We start from the raw sequence: 15,806 nt of genomic DNA, 5'->3' as shown, positions 1-15,806 counted from the left end.
AAATCTAGAGCTTGGAACTTCTTGTTGCAAGTTGACAGGATACTGTTTTGCAGCAGTCTCAAATTAAGCCACCATCTTTCCCAACAATCTCATGCAAAGTCGAATAGAAGGATTCTTTGCTTTGACCACCTGAAGCAGTTCCCTTATAGAACTGATGTTTCCCTGGGGCAAAAACACCCTCTTCTGAGCTGTATCTATGATCAGACCCAAGTACGCAATCTCCTTGATGATTTTGAGGAGGATTTCTCTAGGTTAAGAAGCCAACCTAGGTAATTCCAGGTAGCTGACTGTGGTGACCAAAAACGCTGGTCTAAGCTGGCTATCGACTAATCCATCAACAGTAGATCGTCTAAATAAGCTAGAATCGTTACACCCTGAGCCCTTAATCTGGTTAAAGGGGGAGCCAGAACCTTTGTAAACACTCGAGGTACAGTACCGGAAGGCAGAGCTACAAACTGAAAATGAGGTTTTCTATCCCGAAGCGTAGAGATTTCTGGTGAACGGGAAGAATAGGTACATGGAGATAAACATCTTTGATGTTGATTGACATTGGCAGTTCACCACCTTGTAGAATGGAGACCACTGATCAGATTGACTTCATGCACATAGAGTGGATATTCAAAAAACGGTTTAGATCTTTGAGATCTAAAATGGGTCTGACATCCCCATTTGGTTTTGGTACCTTGAAAAGGTTTGAATAAAACCCCAACCCTCGCTCTTCCATGGGGACCACCAACATCACCTTTTGAGACAAGAGATGATCCAAAGCCAGAAAGAGACTTATTTTTTCTGAATCTCTGGGAACGTTTGATCTGAGAAAACGACGAGACGGGAACTCTCGGAACTCTAGTTTGTAACCTAGAGATATTGACAAAGCCACCCATTTGTCTTGACACTGTCCCAGCCAAACCCTTGAAAACTATAGAAGTCTTCCCCCAACTTGAGCGAGCGGTGGTGCCCCTTCATAAGGAGGTTTTAGCATTTTGTCCCCCCCCCCCCCCCCCCCCAGGGCCTCTTTTGACCCTGGGGTTGACACTGGGGTTTACCTCTCGAACTTGAGGGTGGAGGCCGTCGTGATGGCCTCCACGTGAAATGGAAAACTAGCCAAGAGCTTTTTGCATGGCGCTTCAGCTGATCAATTTTTCAACCATAGAATTCTATGCACATGCACCAGCCTGACCATAAGCCGTGAGGCCTGGAGAATAGAATCTCTCATAGCATCTACTGTAAAACATAACGCCTCTGATATCAGGGCCAAATCTTGGGCCTGCTGATCAAGAATAATCTTGGAACACCTCTTTAAACTAGTCTTTTACGAACTGACATATCCCGAACCACTGAATCTGCCAGAGAAATATTGTTTTTAAATAGGAATTCCAACTTCTTATCTGTTGGATCCTTAAGCATTTGAGCAAATTTTTTGTTCACAGAGGATATAGCAGCGTCAATTGCTGTAATCCCCCATTTCTTATTAAACGAAAACGGTTTATCTGGGGGCTCCCATTAGAATATATAAGCTTCTTTAGTAATGAATGGATAGGAAAAGCATGAATAGCTAGGGGAGGCTTTAGCGAACCCAAACAAGCAGTGGGCTCATCGACTGACTCCACTACTGGCAGCAAAAATGTGGAGCGGACCAATTCAGTGAGAGATTGTACCAACAACCTATCTTGTGAACCTGATCCTTCCGTATTAGACTCTTCAGAAGAGGAGTCATCAGCCTCTTCCTGGTCCCCCAAGAGAAATTCGACATCTCTCGCCCCCTGTTCCTCAGTTTGAGGGTCCTGGGGAATGGAAGGGGACCCGTTACGCTTAGTCACACTCTGGGATGCGATTAAGGCATGAATCTTTTGTTCCAAGTCTAAAATGGTTGAGGAGAAAAAAAAACGTTTCAGTAATATATGCAGGGGTTGCAGTGTTAAGAGCAGCTGCAACACCCAACGTCCTTGATGGCTTACTGACCAGCCATATCACTCTCAGGGGAGGATGCCATCTTTTTTTTAGATGGTTCTAGGCTTTCTTGTGGCTGTAGAAATCTTTCTTTCTATAGCCCTTTTTTTTTTTTGCCGTTTTTACCCTCCCTTCAGACCATAGCCCGATGTAGAACAGAGGTACTACCAGAAGAACACATCCACTGCTTGGGAAATGGTCTAGACCGGTCGCCGATATTGATGCTCAGCCTGATGCAATAGTAAAAAAGTGTCAAAAAGAATGCCTGTGTCACCAAACCACTTTAATGCACCTCTTTGCTCTTGTGTCCCTCCGTCAGCTTGCAGCAGCAATAATGGTGCTTTTAAAAACACACATTCCCGCTCTGCGCACTGGAGGATGCCAACACTGCGCTAAGCCCCACCCTCCTCCATCGCCTTCGGCCCCCCTCCTCATTTTTTTAAAAAAGAGCTTCCCCGTGTGAGCATGGGCCTCTGATCCTACAGGATCGTTCTGTGGAGGGGGAAGAAATGGCGAGGGGAGAGTCTGGAAGCCGCCGAGTAGGGTGGCCTGCTGATCGTTTTTTTTTTTTTCCTCATGAAGCTTGAAAGAGGGGGAGAATACAACACAGGTGGGGGGTGTCTAGGGAAGAGGAAAACCCCGCCCAGACTTACTGGAGGTCTGCTGCTGGCTGGAGAAAAAAAAAAAAGGAAGCCTGCTGCTCCGGACACAGTGTGATTTCTTGAGAAAGCATGAGAAGGTATGTGCTCTATACAGCCCCCCCAGTGGTGACACATAGGCATGACACCATTAATTAAAGGAGACATTGCATAAGAAAATTCAAAAATTTCTTAGAAAACTCTTACCTTTCCCGCCTCAGGGTTTTCTGTGGTAAAACCAACAGACCCAATCTTCACCCTTCACGGTGGATTACGTTAACAAACCTTCAGGAGCTGGGGAACCCACAATCCTGGACCTGTAATAGCATCCCGCCAGTAAAATGTTATGGCCTTAAAACCAAAAGTACCGGATCCCAGAATCCAGCTTTCTAAAAAAAAAAAAAAAAAAAAGACAAGCAAAACCTTGTTTCTTCGGACACGAGGCCAGGGTACCATTCAATTCGGCCTAAAAGACACTTTGAATGGATCCGGCTGCATAGCTAGCCCCAGCATGGATTGCTCCAGCACAGCACATCTTTACTCGTGATCAACACCTTAGACACTGGCGAAAAAAATGGAGGTACTCCCAGTAGTGAGAAGGGGTTATATAGGGAGTGGACTTCTTGTCTTAGGGTGTGCTAGTGTCCATCACCTGAAGGTGGCCTATAACCCACATATTAACTACTATGGCTCTGCGTCCCGTGATGTACGATAAGAAACAGCTGCCCCTATGACAGCAAGTGGAGGTTCTCTTTCCCTGCAGCAGCTATTACTTTTGAAATTGCCTGCGCAGCCACGTTAATTCACAGAGATCTGGTGATGAAAAAAACTACAACTGCGGCAGACCGACTTGGTAGTCAATGGAACACAGTGTGGAATTCCCCACACGTAGTCCACTGACACTTCCCTTAGCTCTACTACTGAGAGCCTGTACCTCAGCTTATTGCAATTTTTATTTTTACAAAAATATGTAGAAGAATACATATCAATCTAAACCGAGAAAGATTATTTTTTTATATACTTTTGGGGGATAATTATTATAGCAACAAGTAAAAAATATAGCTTTTTTTCAAAATTGTCGTTTTTGTTTATAGCACAAAAAATAAAAAACCACAGAGGTGATCAAATACCACCAAAAGAAAGCTCTTTTTTGTGGGAAAAAAGGGACATAAATTTTGTTTGGGTGCAACGTCCCATGACCACGCAATTGTCAAAGCGACGCAGTCCTGTATCGCAAAATTTTTTCTAGCCTACCTTAAAGACTGCTGTATATAAATTGACGATCATTTCACTTGTAGCAATTTACTTTTCCGACAGGTGAAAAAAAAAAATCTTTGCAACTCATCTTAAAGAGGGATTCCACCAAAAAAAAAAAATATTAAAAGCCAGCAGCTATAAATACTACAGCTGCTGACTTTTAATAAATGGACACTCACCTGTCCCGGGTTCCAGCGATGCCGGCAGCCGAGGCTGATTGATCGCTCGGCTCTCGGCTGCTGCCGCCGCCATTCTAGGTGAGGGAATCAGGAAGTGAAGCGAATCGGCTTCACTTCCTGGTTCCCTACTGCGCATGCGCGAACCGCGCTGCGCAATAGGAAATCTCCGCGCTGTCACTGGGACCCGTGTGTGTCCCAGCAGACAGCGCGGCAGGGCAGGAAATGGCGTAGACTCCCACGGGAGTCTATGCCCGGAAGTGGGTGAAAATACCTGTCTTTGACAGGTATCTCCACCCCCCTCCCCCCTGAAAGGTGTCAATTGTGACACCGGAGGGGGGGAGGGATCCGATCAGCGGAGGTTCCACTTTAGGGTGGAATCCCGCTTTAAGAAAGCGCTAAATGCAAACAAAAAGACACCTGCAAAAATTGCAATTACTACCTTTGGTGCCTACACCATTGATCTTTAGTGCTCAATGAATAGGACTGTTCACGCTGCACACACAGGGCAATTATTGCACATTACTGTCAAAAGCCGCTGGTTTGGTATACATGTTGAAAGGTATAGAATCTCTCATTTAACATAGTTACATAGTAGGTGAGGTTGAAAAAAGACAAGTCCATCAAGTCCAACCTATTTTCTAAAAGATAATAGTCAAGTAATATGAACGATAATAAACTGTTTCACACAGCACCTTTCAGGCTGCATTCACACCTGAGCGTTTTCATCTCGTAGAACGCCTGAAAAACGCAAAAAAAAAACACCCAACAAGCAAAATCCTTTTCATTTCAATGGCACCCATTCACATCTGAGTGGTTTGTCACTTGAAGCAAAATGCCTGAAAAACACCTTAAAGCGGGATTCCACCCTAAAGTGGAACCTCCGCTGATCGGAACCCTCCCCCCCTCCGGTGTCACAATTGGCACCTTTCAGGGGGGAGGGGGGTGGAGATACCTGTCAAAGACAGGTATTTACACCCACTTCCGGGCATAGACTCCCGTGGGAGTCTACGCCATTTCCTGTCCTGCCGCGCTGTCTGCTGGGACACATACGGGTCTCAGAGACAGTGCAGAGAATTCCTATTGCGCTGCGCGACTCGCGCATGCGCAGTAGGGAACCGGGAAGTGAAGCCGATTCGCTTCACTTCCTGATTCCCTCACCTAGAATGGTGGCGGCAGCAGCCGAGGGCCAAGCGATCGATCGACCTCGGCATCGATGGAACCCGGGACAGGTGAGTGTCCATTTATTAAAAGTCAGCAGCTGTAGTATTTATAGCTGCTGGCTTTTAATATTTTTTTTTTTTGGTGGAATCCGTCTTTAAAGCCCCGTACATACTATCAGATTGTCTGCTGAGTTTTTCCTTCAGATTTACCAAAACCATATAATAGGAGGTCAAACCTTAGGAGTTTCAATGTGCATGCAATCAGGCAGGCCCTTCTACTACATGGTTTTGGTAAATCCGAAGGAAAAACTCAGCAGACAATCTGATAGTGTGTACGGGGCATACGTTTAAAAAGAACATGAGCTTCTTTGGGACAGATTACAGGCATTTTTTACAGATCAGCAATGTAAAAAGCAGAAAAACGCCTGTAATCTGCCCCAAAGAAGCTCATGTTCTTTTTTGAGCTTAAGGCGTTTTTCAGGCGTTTTGCTTCAGGTGACAAAACGCTCAGATGTAAACAGGTGCCATTGAAATGAATGGAATTTTGCTTGTTGGCCATTTTTCAGGTGTTTTATGAGCCAAAAACTCTCAGGGGTGAATGCAGCCTTAAAGTGGTTGTAAACCCTTACAACACACTGACCTACAGGTAAGCCTAGATTAAGGCTTACCTGTAGGTCCAAGAAATATCTCCTAAACCTACACGGTTTAGGAGATATTTGCCGAAAGACAGGCACCGCTGTCTACGGCGCAGGCGCACTGAGAGCGGCACCGTCAACGGCGAATATGCCGCGCGTGGCAGCTCCCGCGCGCATGCACGTGGCAGCTCCCATGCGCGGGAGTGACATCATCGCGGCTTCGCCGAATGACAGCGGCGGAGCAGGGAGACCCACCGAGAAGATGGATGCGCCGGACTACAGGGGACAGCGGTGACATCGCTGGCTCCTGTGTCAGGTAAGTGACACATAATGGACTACTATGCAATGCATAGTAGTCCATTACGCTTTACCTTTGCATGGAATGAAAGAGGAAGTAAACTCATCAGGGTTTACTTCCTCTTTAAACTCAGCTGGCCGGACTATTTTTGGAAATGTTTCCATTGCTTTATTATTTTCCCTTACAGCTTTCAGAGTTTGTGCAAGACCCCCCAAAAACATTTTCTGAAAGCACATGACAAGAACAAAAAGAAGATGCTATTGATTTTTTTTGCATCATGATATTTGCGAAAATGTTTATCAAATCAATATTTTTCACAAAAAAAAAAAATACACTAAAATCATCATTAGCAGATACAAAACAAAGCAAAATAAAATCCTGATCAATATAAGTTTAACCTGCATTGAGTTTATAAATATTTGTAAATTTTAAATTGCGCCTTTTTGCGAAAAATGGTGAAAACCAAATGTATGCAAAAAACAGTAAATAAGCACATTTCTATTAAAAAACAAAACAAAAAAATCCCCACAACAACCTGGAAGGTTTTCATTTTTCACTTACAGCTTTCAGAGTTTGTAAAAGACCCCCCCCCCCCCCCCATATATTTTCTGAAAGCTGCTGGTCAGCAGCGCTGCATATACCGGGAACTGTGGATCAGTGAGAAGGGGGGTTGGTATCCTGACTGTCACTGATCTCCCGGGCAGCAGCTGCAGCTGGTGGGATGAGGTGAAGAGACGGTCAGCAGCGCTGCACATGCCGGATGCAGGGTCACAGTGTGGAGGGTTGCTTGTTGTTAGAGCGCCTGGTGCTGTGGGGTGAAAGTGCTGGAGGGGGATGTCAGTGACAGGGGAGGGAGAAGGGGGGGTGGCATTTTTAGAGGTGAGGGAAGCAGGTTGGGTGGAGGGACAGAGAGCAGTAGGACAATGTTTCTCATCTCCAGTCCTCAAGTACTCCTAAAAAAGGTCAAGTTTTTAGGACTTCCCTCAGATGAAAACGCTGTTGTAATTACTAAGGCAGTGAAACTGATCAAATCATCTGTGCAAAATAATGGAAAGCCTGAAAACATGAACTGTTGGGGGTACTTGAGGACTGGAGTAGGAGACAGGCAGGGGTGGTAATCCGCTGATCAGAGCTATAGGATTGTTCAGCTGTCTGCTGAAAAATTCTGATATAAGTTTATGGTCACTGAAGTGACCATGAGCTTATAGCAGAAGGAGAAATGAGGTCTGTATGGCGTATGAAACTGGCCAGCTGAAAGCACTGAAAGGGTTAAACCACCAACAAATGACATATTACACTACACTTACACATACATGCATACAACTAACCCATGAACCAGTGAAATGTCTGAAGTACATAATAGCAGAATATTTAATTTGTATAAGAAATTTAGAAGAATTTCAAAACTTCCAGGGCAGTTGCTTACAAGTTGAAATCAGTATTTTTGCCAGAAAATGACGTAGAACCCCCAAACATTATATATATATATATATATATATATATATATATATTTTTAGCAGAGACCCTAGAGCAGGGCTCGACAAACCCCAGGTCACCAATGCGACCAGAAATCGCAACCTGGCGCCTAAGCTGCCACCAGCCCACTCACTATTGATGCCCCAGACATGCAGAGCATTAACACTGACTGCCATCCTCCTCCCTACTCAGCGGCTCTGGCAAGCATCAAGCACTGCGCTGAGTGTGTGAAACTGAGAAGCAACAGAGAGAAGAGAGGAGGATCTGTCAGATTTCAGCTTGATGTTGGGGGTGGGTGGGACCCAGCAGCTATCAAACACCAGCCAATGGAATCTGGGCGGGCCGCTACGTGTATGTGGCCCCACCCCTTTTCTTAAGCAGCCCAATCGTTGGCTGGTGTTTGATAGCTGCTGAGTTCCGCCCACCACGGCCGGGTCCCGCCCACCCCGACATCAAGCTCAAATCTGACAGATCCGCCTCTCTTACTTGTCAGTTTCACACCCCGGCTGGGTCCCGCCCACCCCCAACATTAAGCTCAATTCTGACAGCTCCTCTGTTACTTTTCAGTAACAGAGTGCTCAGTGTGAAGCCTACCAGTGCCACCTGCCAGTGCCTCCGCCAACCAGTGCCAGTGCCAATCAGTGCCACCTGCCAGTGCCGCCAACCAGTGCTGCCGCCAACCAGTGCCACCTGCAGGTGCCACCTGCCAGTGCCGAGTGTCACCGCCAACCAGTGCCACCTGCCAGTGCCACCTGCCAGTGCCAGCCAGTGCTACCTGCCAGTGCCACCTGCCAGTGCCGAGTGTCACCGCCAATCAGTGGCACCTGCCACCAACCAGTACCACCGCCAACCAGTGCCACCTGCCAGTGCCACCGCCAACCAGTGCCACCTGCCAGTGCCGCCAACCAGTGCCACCTGCCAGTGCCGAGTGTCACCGCCAATCAGTGGCACCTGCCACCACCAACCAGTGCCACCTGCCAGTGCCACCTGCCAACCAGTGCCACCTGCCAACCAGTGCCACCTGCCAACCAGTGCCAAGTGTCACCTGCCAGTGCCAAGTGTCACCTGCCAGTGCCACCTGCTAGTGCCACCTGCCAGTGCCACCTGCCAGTGCCACCACCAATCAGTGCCACCACCAATCAGTGCCACCACCAATCAGAGCCACCTGCCAGTGCCTCTGCCAACCAGTGCCATCTTCCAGTGCTGAGTGTCACAGCCAATCAGTGCCACCTGCTACCACCAACCAGCGCCACCGCCAGTGCCTCCACCAACCAGTGCCAATGCCAATCAGTGCAACCTGCCAGTGCCGAGTGTCACCGCCAACCAGTGCCACCTGCCAGTGTCACCGCCAACCAGTGCCACCTGCCAGTGTCACCGCCAACTAGTGCCACCGCCCACCAGTGCCACCTGCCAGTGCCACCGCCAATTAGTGCCTCCGCCAACCAGTGCCCACCAGTGCCACCGCCAACCAGTGCTACCTGCCAGTGCCAACATCAAACAGTGCCACATGTCAGTGCCGAGTGTCACCGCCAACCAGTGCCACCTGCCACCGCCAACCTGTGCCACCGCCAGTGCCAACCTGTGCCACCGCCAGTGCCAACCTGTGCCACCTGCCACCACCAACCAGTGCCACCTGCCACCGCCAACCTGTGCCAACGCCAATCAATGCCACCTGCCAGTGCCACCACCAGGGCCACCTGCCAGTGCCACCACCAGGGCCACCTGCCAGTGCCGCCAACCAGGGCCACCTGCCACCGCCAACCAGGGCCACCTGCCACCGCCAACCAGGGCCACCTGCCACCGCCAACCAGGGCCACCTGCCAGTTCCAAATCAGTGCCACCTGCCAATCTCCTGCCAGTGCCACTGCCAATCAGTGCCACCTGTCAGTGCCACATGCCAGCACTACCTGCCAGTGCCACCGCCAATCAGTGCCAATAGTGCCACCTGCCAGTGCCATCTGGCAGTTCCACGTGCCTGCCAGTGGCAACCAGTACCATTTGTCAGTCCCAAACCAGTGCCACCTGCCTAAGCCAACCAGTTCCATCTGTTGCCAGCCTTTCTCTCTGGTCAGCCCATAAACCTGATGTAACAGCGTTACATTGGAGTTATTGACTGGGTGCTCCGTTGTGAGTTATAGATAGGAGGTGAAAATGACTGGCCTTATCCCGGGAGCTGACAATCCATATAAAAAAAAAATGACAGGAGATTGTGACCGGCTCTCTATGGAGCCGGTTCACATATCTCTGGAGCTGCTTGCACAGGAGTCGTGTGCGTGTCTGGCTCTATTTCAGGGCAAAATTCAGGCAAAAATTTGTCAAACCCCTGCTGCAAGCCGCATCCATCTTATATGAGATCCCAGCCTGAAGCTCCAGTAAATCGGAAAGCGACGTCACTTTTCAAGTTTCTAGATCCGAGACCCAATCAAAGCCAAGTCCCCTCCCGCTGCTTGTGATAAACCTAGAGCGGCTCGATTATTATCACAAAAAAGCTGACTGTCAGCTCTAAGGCACAGCACCGAGGTGACCACTTGCTGCAAAATCACGTACCTGCATGTCATTCTGCTACAAGTGTGGTTAAAGTATAGGCTCAATTTTAGTAACTTGTTACACCCATGTTTAGCATGTAAAAGGTGACTAAGCACTGTCCCCCCACCTCATGACAACAGGTGGGGGGTTTTCCTTTCCCCCACAGCCACTGTCAAATTTTAAAATTGGTCCATCTGTGTGGGGCTCCACCTACACAGCTGCAGCATTCATTCACTGAGATCTGTGAATACAATCAACTACAAGTCCTGTCTTCCTCTGTGGCAAATGGCTTGTAGCTTCCAATGGACTGTGAGGGGGCTGATGAGGGCCCTCATAGTCCATTCACTCTTCCTACCCGTGTGGAAACTGACAGCCTGTATGGCTGTACATGTACAAAGCTGTAAGAAAAGAAAGCAGGAACCTCATATTGCATCCGTGATCCACTGATCATGGTTGCAATGCTCTGCAGACCCCTGAAGGGGAAAAAAAAATATGCACATTCATAAAAAAAAAAAAATAAAAAATATTCAAAAAAAGGAGAACTTAAGTTCTTAAACTGGTAAGGTGAATGAATGTTTAAAAAGACAAAATATTAACAGGAAATTTCAGACAAAAAAATAAAATTAAAAAAATCTGCAGATTACATATTCAAGCAAGGTAATGGATTTGTGAACATACCTGTTAAATATATTTTCACTTGCCGCGTACTTATCCAACCTTCCAAGGGGGGTCAACATTTCATCTTGTGAGACAAAGTCCAGGGCTGAAGGTATAATAATCACATCAGACTCTGAGCTGTAGTCATCCACACCAACTATCAGAAACATCAGAAACATAGCTTGAAAATCCAGTTACAGTACACTAGCAAAAATAAAAAATAAAAAAAATGGTGTAGTTCTGCTCAAAAAATGTATTACTGTGGACTGCTCTGGGCAAAGAGCATTCCAGCTGTGCCAGAATGACCTGGAGTGGCAACACATTAGTGACTTCTATGACTGTACACACCTGTCCAGAATGAGACCGCACCATTCTGCAACAAAAAATTTACATCATATATGCTTGAGGGGGAAAAAAAATAATAATCTTACTTTGGGCAAATGTCAATAATTTAAAGCCAGGGAGAAAAAAAAAAAAAAAAAAAATCCACCCTTGCAGTTGGGAGTTCATTGCTCATTTAGTCCAGGGGCAGAGGATTAAAGATGAAATCCTTTCCTTATTTCAGTGCTGTGACCAGACCCCTGCAGCTGCACTCCAAGATACAAGTGGCTCTGGTCACACTCCAGCCTCCTCAGCATACCATACAGGGTTTATGTCCCTGTACCACTGTATGGTAATTGGACACTTCCCCTATGCAAACAGAGTCAGTTGTAGTGAGAAATCAGGTAAGTGAAACTGCCTTTTCATCTTTGTGCTAGACATCACAAGTAAATAAATCTTGCAGTGCACAGGGGGAGGGATGCTTGGAGGATACCAGTGCAAGGGTGGATTTTTTTTTCCCCTGCAAGTCCAACTCAAGCCAAAAGTTCTACTATTCTACTTCTGCGCCCAAATTGGGTTGTATGTTGCCATTCACAAAGCATACCTTAAAAATATTTTGACATTTCTGCTTACCTTTTTGCATTACTCCTTTCTTAAAGCTCCAGGACTGAAAAATCTTACTTAGCTTTGGCTTTCTATGAAGTGCTAAGGAGGGGCTGGAGAGTTATGTTTGCCATTATAAACTCTGCCTGTAATGTGTTGGCAGAATTACTCTATGAACAGTAAACCACCATTAATACATGTACCATGATAAATGCCAAGCACCATGTTTGACTTCCACCCACATTTTGGTTGGACAAGAGTTGCATAGTGTTGCTCGTAAATGGCTTTCATTTTACAGCACTGACTGCTGAACAACGGTAGGTTGTATAGATGTCAAATAACCTGCTATGCAATTATTAAAAAGGTATATAGCCATTTAATGTTCATAGAGTGATTCTATTAGAGATGTACTGAAATTTCAGCGGCCAAAACATAAAACTGTTGTTATCTGCATTTTGCCAATAAGAGAAAAAGGTGCCCGAAAACAAGCGCAATTTTACCACGATTTCACTGTTAGTTTTTCATAGGTCATGCGACTCAAAAACTGCATCAAAAAGTAACACGTGCGTTCTTGCTGCGTTTTCAATGCATTTCAACATGGCGGTGCGTTTTTTTTTTTTAACTATCCAACAATACAGCAAGCCGGATTTTTAACACCAAAAAAGGAAGCGCAACAGACCAGTGTGAAGACAGACATAAAATTTAAAAAGCGATACATTTTTCTTGAGCTTTTCTTGCACAAAAAAAAAATAAATAAAAAAAAGGGTACCAATAATGTGTGACAGTAAATTTACATTTATGATATTAAAAAGTCAAATACAACTACATATAAAAAAAAAATTTTTTAAAAACTCGTTTGAAGTGCATCTTGCATTTTCGGTACCAAAAATTTCCATTCAGTGCACCTCCGGATTCTATGGTAAAACTTCCACAAACTAGAAAAATATGAAACTTTCTTTTTTAAGCAAGTTAAGGTGGAACTAAGCCCACCAATTTACCCATTAAAAAAAAAAAAATGTGTGTGTGTGTGTGTGTGTGTGTATATATATATATATATATATATATATATATATATATATATATATAATTGTCGGTGTTCTGTCAGATTACCGCTACCCATCAGACTGTGTAACGGAAGTGACGACCTGACCGAGAAATACTTACTGCGCATGTGCTATGCATTCCAAGGTGATATGCTTTCCAAACACTTCATGATCTGATGGGTAGCGGTAATCTGATAGAACACCCATGTGGACATTTTCCTATACCCAGCCAAGTCTTAAAATGTCAGTGTAATTTTAGCAATAAAGTGAGCCTAAATAAATATAGTATACTCGCATCTGTGATGCAGTTTGGATGTTAAATTTTGACCAACATGGCCTCCGCCACCTTCATACTGATGGCATCCAGCTTCTTTCAAAATGTAACATCAAAACAGCATCACAGATGTCAATATACTATATTTATTTATATACGCTCATCTTATTGCTAAATTTACTCTGAAATTAAAGACCTAGCTGGTTGTAGTAAGATGTCCGCATGGGTGTTCTATCAGATTACGGCTAGCGGTCAGATCATGAAGTGTTTGGAACGCATAGCGCATGTGCAGCAAGTATTTCTTGGTCAGAATATCGCTTCCGTTACACAATCTGATGAGTAGCGGTAATCTGTATAACACCAGGTATGTAACTGTCACATTTGCTTGCGCTTTCAACCAAACCATCAAATGGCTGGAGTCATAACTGATCACGTGTGCAACACCATTGCAACTGCAAATCAAACAGAGGCTCAGGCTGGGTTTACCCATGTGGCTGTAGTTTGCAGTCCAGGTGCAAATTATTACCTGAATTCACACCTGAACCAGACTTAAAAAAAGTGCAGGATCCTTTTCAAACTCGCACCGTGGCCGCCCCGCACGGGTGAACTGGCTCCATTGAAAGTCGGTCACATTCACATGTAATGTGAATTGTATGGCGTTAAAGCATCCAATTTGCATATATGTGAACCCAGCTTAAATTAAAAGTATAGGAGGGATTAATTCTGCTTTAAATCAACATGGACCATTTTTAATCCTTATGCTGCTAGCATAAGGAAAATATATTCTATTTGCTTGAAATAAACTTTTTTTTTTTTTTTTTTACATTTATTCAGTTGCTTCCTGGTTTCCAAGAATCTACAGGAGGGGGTCAAGATGACTGCAGCCAGAATTGCAAGGGGGTGTTTTTCAAAGTGATTTTTCAATTAAAATAAACGGAATGGAGACACAAATAGGAGTTTTGTTTGAATAAGAAAAATTCATTTACTTTTGGTTTGTGGTCCTCAGATGCAGTGTGTATCGGCTTTAAAAGGTGTACTGTGTAAATGGGAACACACAACAAAATCTTTTAAAAGGGGTTTTCTCAAATTTGACTGAAAGGTGGAAAAACACCTCAAAAACTGTCAACTTTTTGGATTACCATCTGTGTCTTCATTTCACAAGACAGAATGAGACGATCCCCCCAACAGGGCTACAGGAAGCAATACAAATACTGTATATTGCAAGTCAAAGTTTTAGAACCTCTGTCATGGTTTTATTGTGGCCCACATTAGGGTGTCCAGATGGAGTATGTAAAGTTAAAGAGGTTCTAACCCTTTCCAGTGTCTAATACAAAAAAAAAATGTTTGGAGTATAAATGGCATTAAAACACATGAAAGGGCATTCATTCAGATCATAGTCTTACTTAAGCTTCCAAATGTTCCAACAAGAAAGAAAGAAAGAAATTTTCTTCATTCAGTATGCATGCCTTACAAAAGGTTATGATAACATATTTTGCTCAGAATGTTGTGCAGACCTTTGTCCAAGCCAGCTCTGACTTCACAATGGACATTTAATTATGCAGCATTTGTTTTTTGTTTTTTTTTTACAAACACACACACACACACACACACACACACACACACAAGACATGGCACTATTTAGGGGCAACAGACGAAGTCTTCCCTCTCGAGTTTGAGAAAGAAGAACGCCGGACAAAGAAGACAGAAGAAGAAGCCGGGGGAGAATGAGAAGACGGGAGAGGATGAAGATGCGGGAGAAAATGGAGGAAGAAGCGCAGATTTTTAATAAAAGACTTATCAAAAACTGTCTACTGTATTTTTTAAACACACTTTTTTTTGTGAATGGGTAGGGGTACAATGTACCCCATACGCATTCACATGGGGGGCGGGATCTGGGGGCCCCCTTGTTAAAGTGGGCTTCCAGAATCCAATAAGCTCCCCGCCTGCAAACCCCGACAACCACTGAGCAAGGTTTGTCGGGAAGATTCCTTTGTGCCCAATGTGCTTTGGGGTGGGGGTGCCCCCTCGCCCCCAAAGCACCCATTTTGAGGGCATGGGGCTTGGTATGGTTCGTCCCCTCCTTTCCTTGACCTGCCGGGTTGCATGCTCGGATAAGGGACTGGTATGGATTTTGGGGTGAACCTCACGTCTTTTTTTTAAATTTTTTTTAACATGTGTAAAAAAGAAAAAAAATTTCCCTGCATTTCTGCAAAATGCATCAAAAAACAGATTAGTGTGAATCGAGCCTTCATCTTAGACAGGGCAAAATGAGTAGCCATTACAAGTGTAGGCTTGAATAGCCAGCATTAGGAAGACATCTGTTTGCTACAGAGAAAGCAAAGCTTATAAAAACTGTACAAAAATATTGTGCCATAAAAGCAGAGCAAACATGCACCATTATTTTGCACGTGAATTACAGTAGGTTTTGTATGTACATCTTGAAATCCTTCATGGTATTTAGAAAAACTATAAAAATATATTTAGCATTTTTTAAAAGAACATGTTACCATATTTACAGGAAAAAAAAATTTGCATTAAAAAAAGTTCAAAAAATGCAAATAATAAAGATTCGGTTCCCAACCCCCTCACGGTGTGAGCTGCACACAAATGTTACATTAGGGGAATACTTATTAAGCACGGACACAGACTCAAGTCGGCCAGAGCAAAAACCCTCTCTGACCTGGTCTCCAAATTATACACATGCAAGAAACGCCACAAGTCCCAGCCAAACAGCGCTCTGGAGGCAGAGGTAGTAGGCCTCAGAGAAGAAATTAGAGAGCATTACCTCT

The 15,806-nt window shown here is 44.9% G+C and overlaps 1 protein-coding gene across 4 annotated transcripts in view; it reads right to left on the bottom strand.

The window, feature by feature from the left end:
• Positions 1-15,806, bottom strand: part of PPP4R1 (protein phosphatase 4 regulatory subunit 1) — a 159,366-nt gene that overhangs the window by 114,879 nt on the left and 28,681 nt on the right. For 2 of the 4 annotated variants that reach the window (XM_077492449.1, XM_077492450.1), the window contains exon 3: positions 10,798-10,933. The exons of 1 other annotated variant lie outside the window; for it this stretch is intronic. In XM_077492449.1, the coding sequence (XP_077348575.1) occupies positions 10,798-10,933 (136 nt within the window). The remainder of the gene's footprint in view (positions 1-10,797; positions 10,934-15,806) is intronic. One more of the 4 variants, XM_077492451.1, reaches the window with a different exon arrangement.

Source organism: Lithobates pipiens, unplaced genomic scaffold (genome assembly GCF_037356315.1).
Source record: "Lithobates pipiens isolate NorthernLeopardFrog02 unplaced genomic scaffold, aLitPip1_a1.2 Scaffold_19, whole genome shotgun sequence".
NCBI classification, from domain to species: Eukaryota; Metazoa; Chordata; class Amphibia; order Anura; family Ranidae; genus Lithobates; species Lithobates pipiens.
Note: the sequence above shows the minus strand (reverse complement) of the source record. Positions and strands in the feature narration are given on the sequence as shown.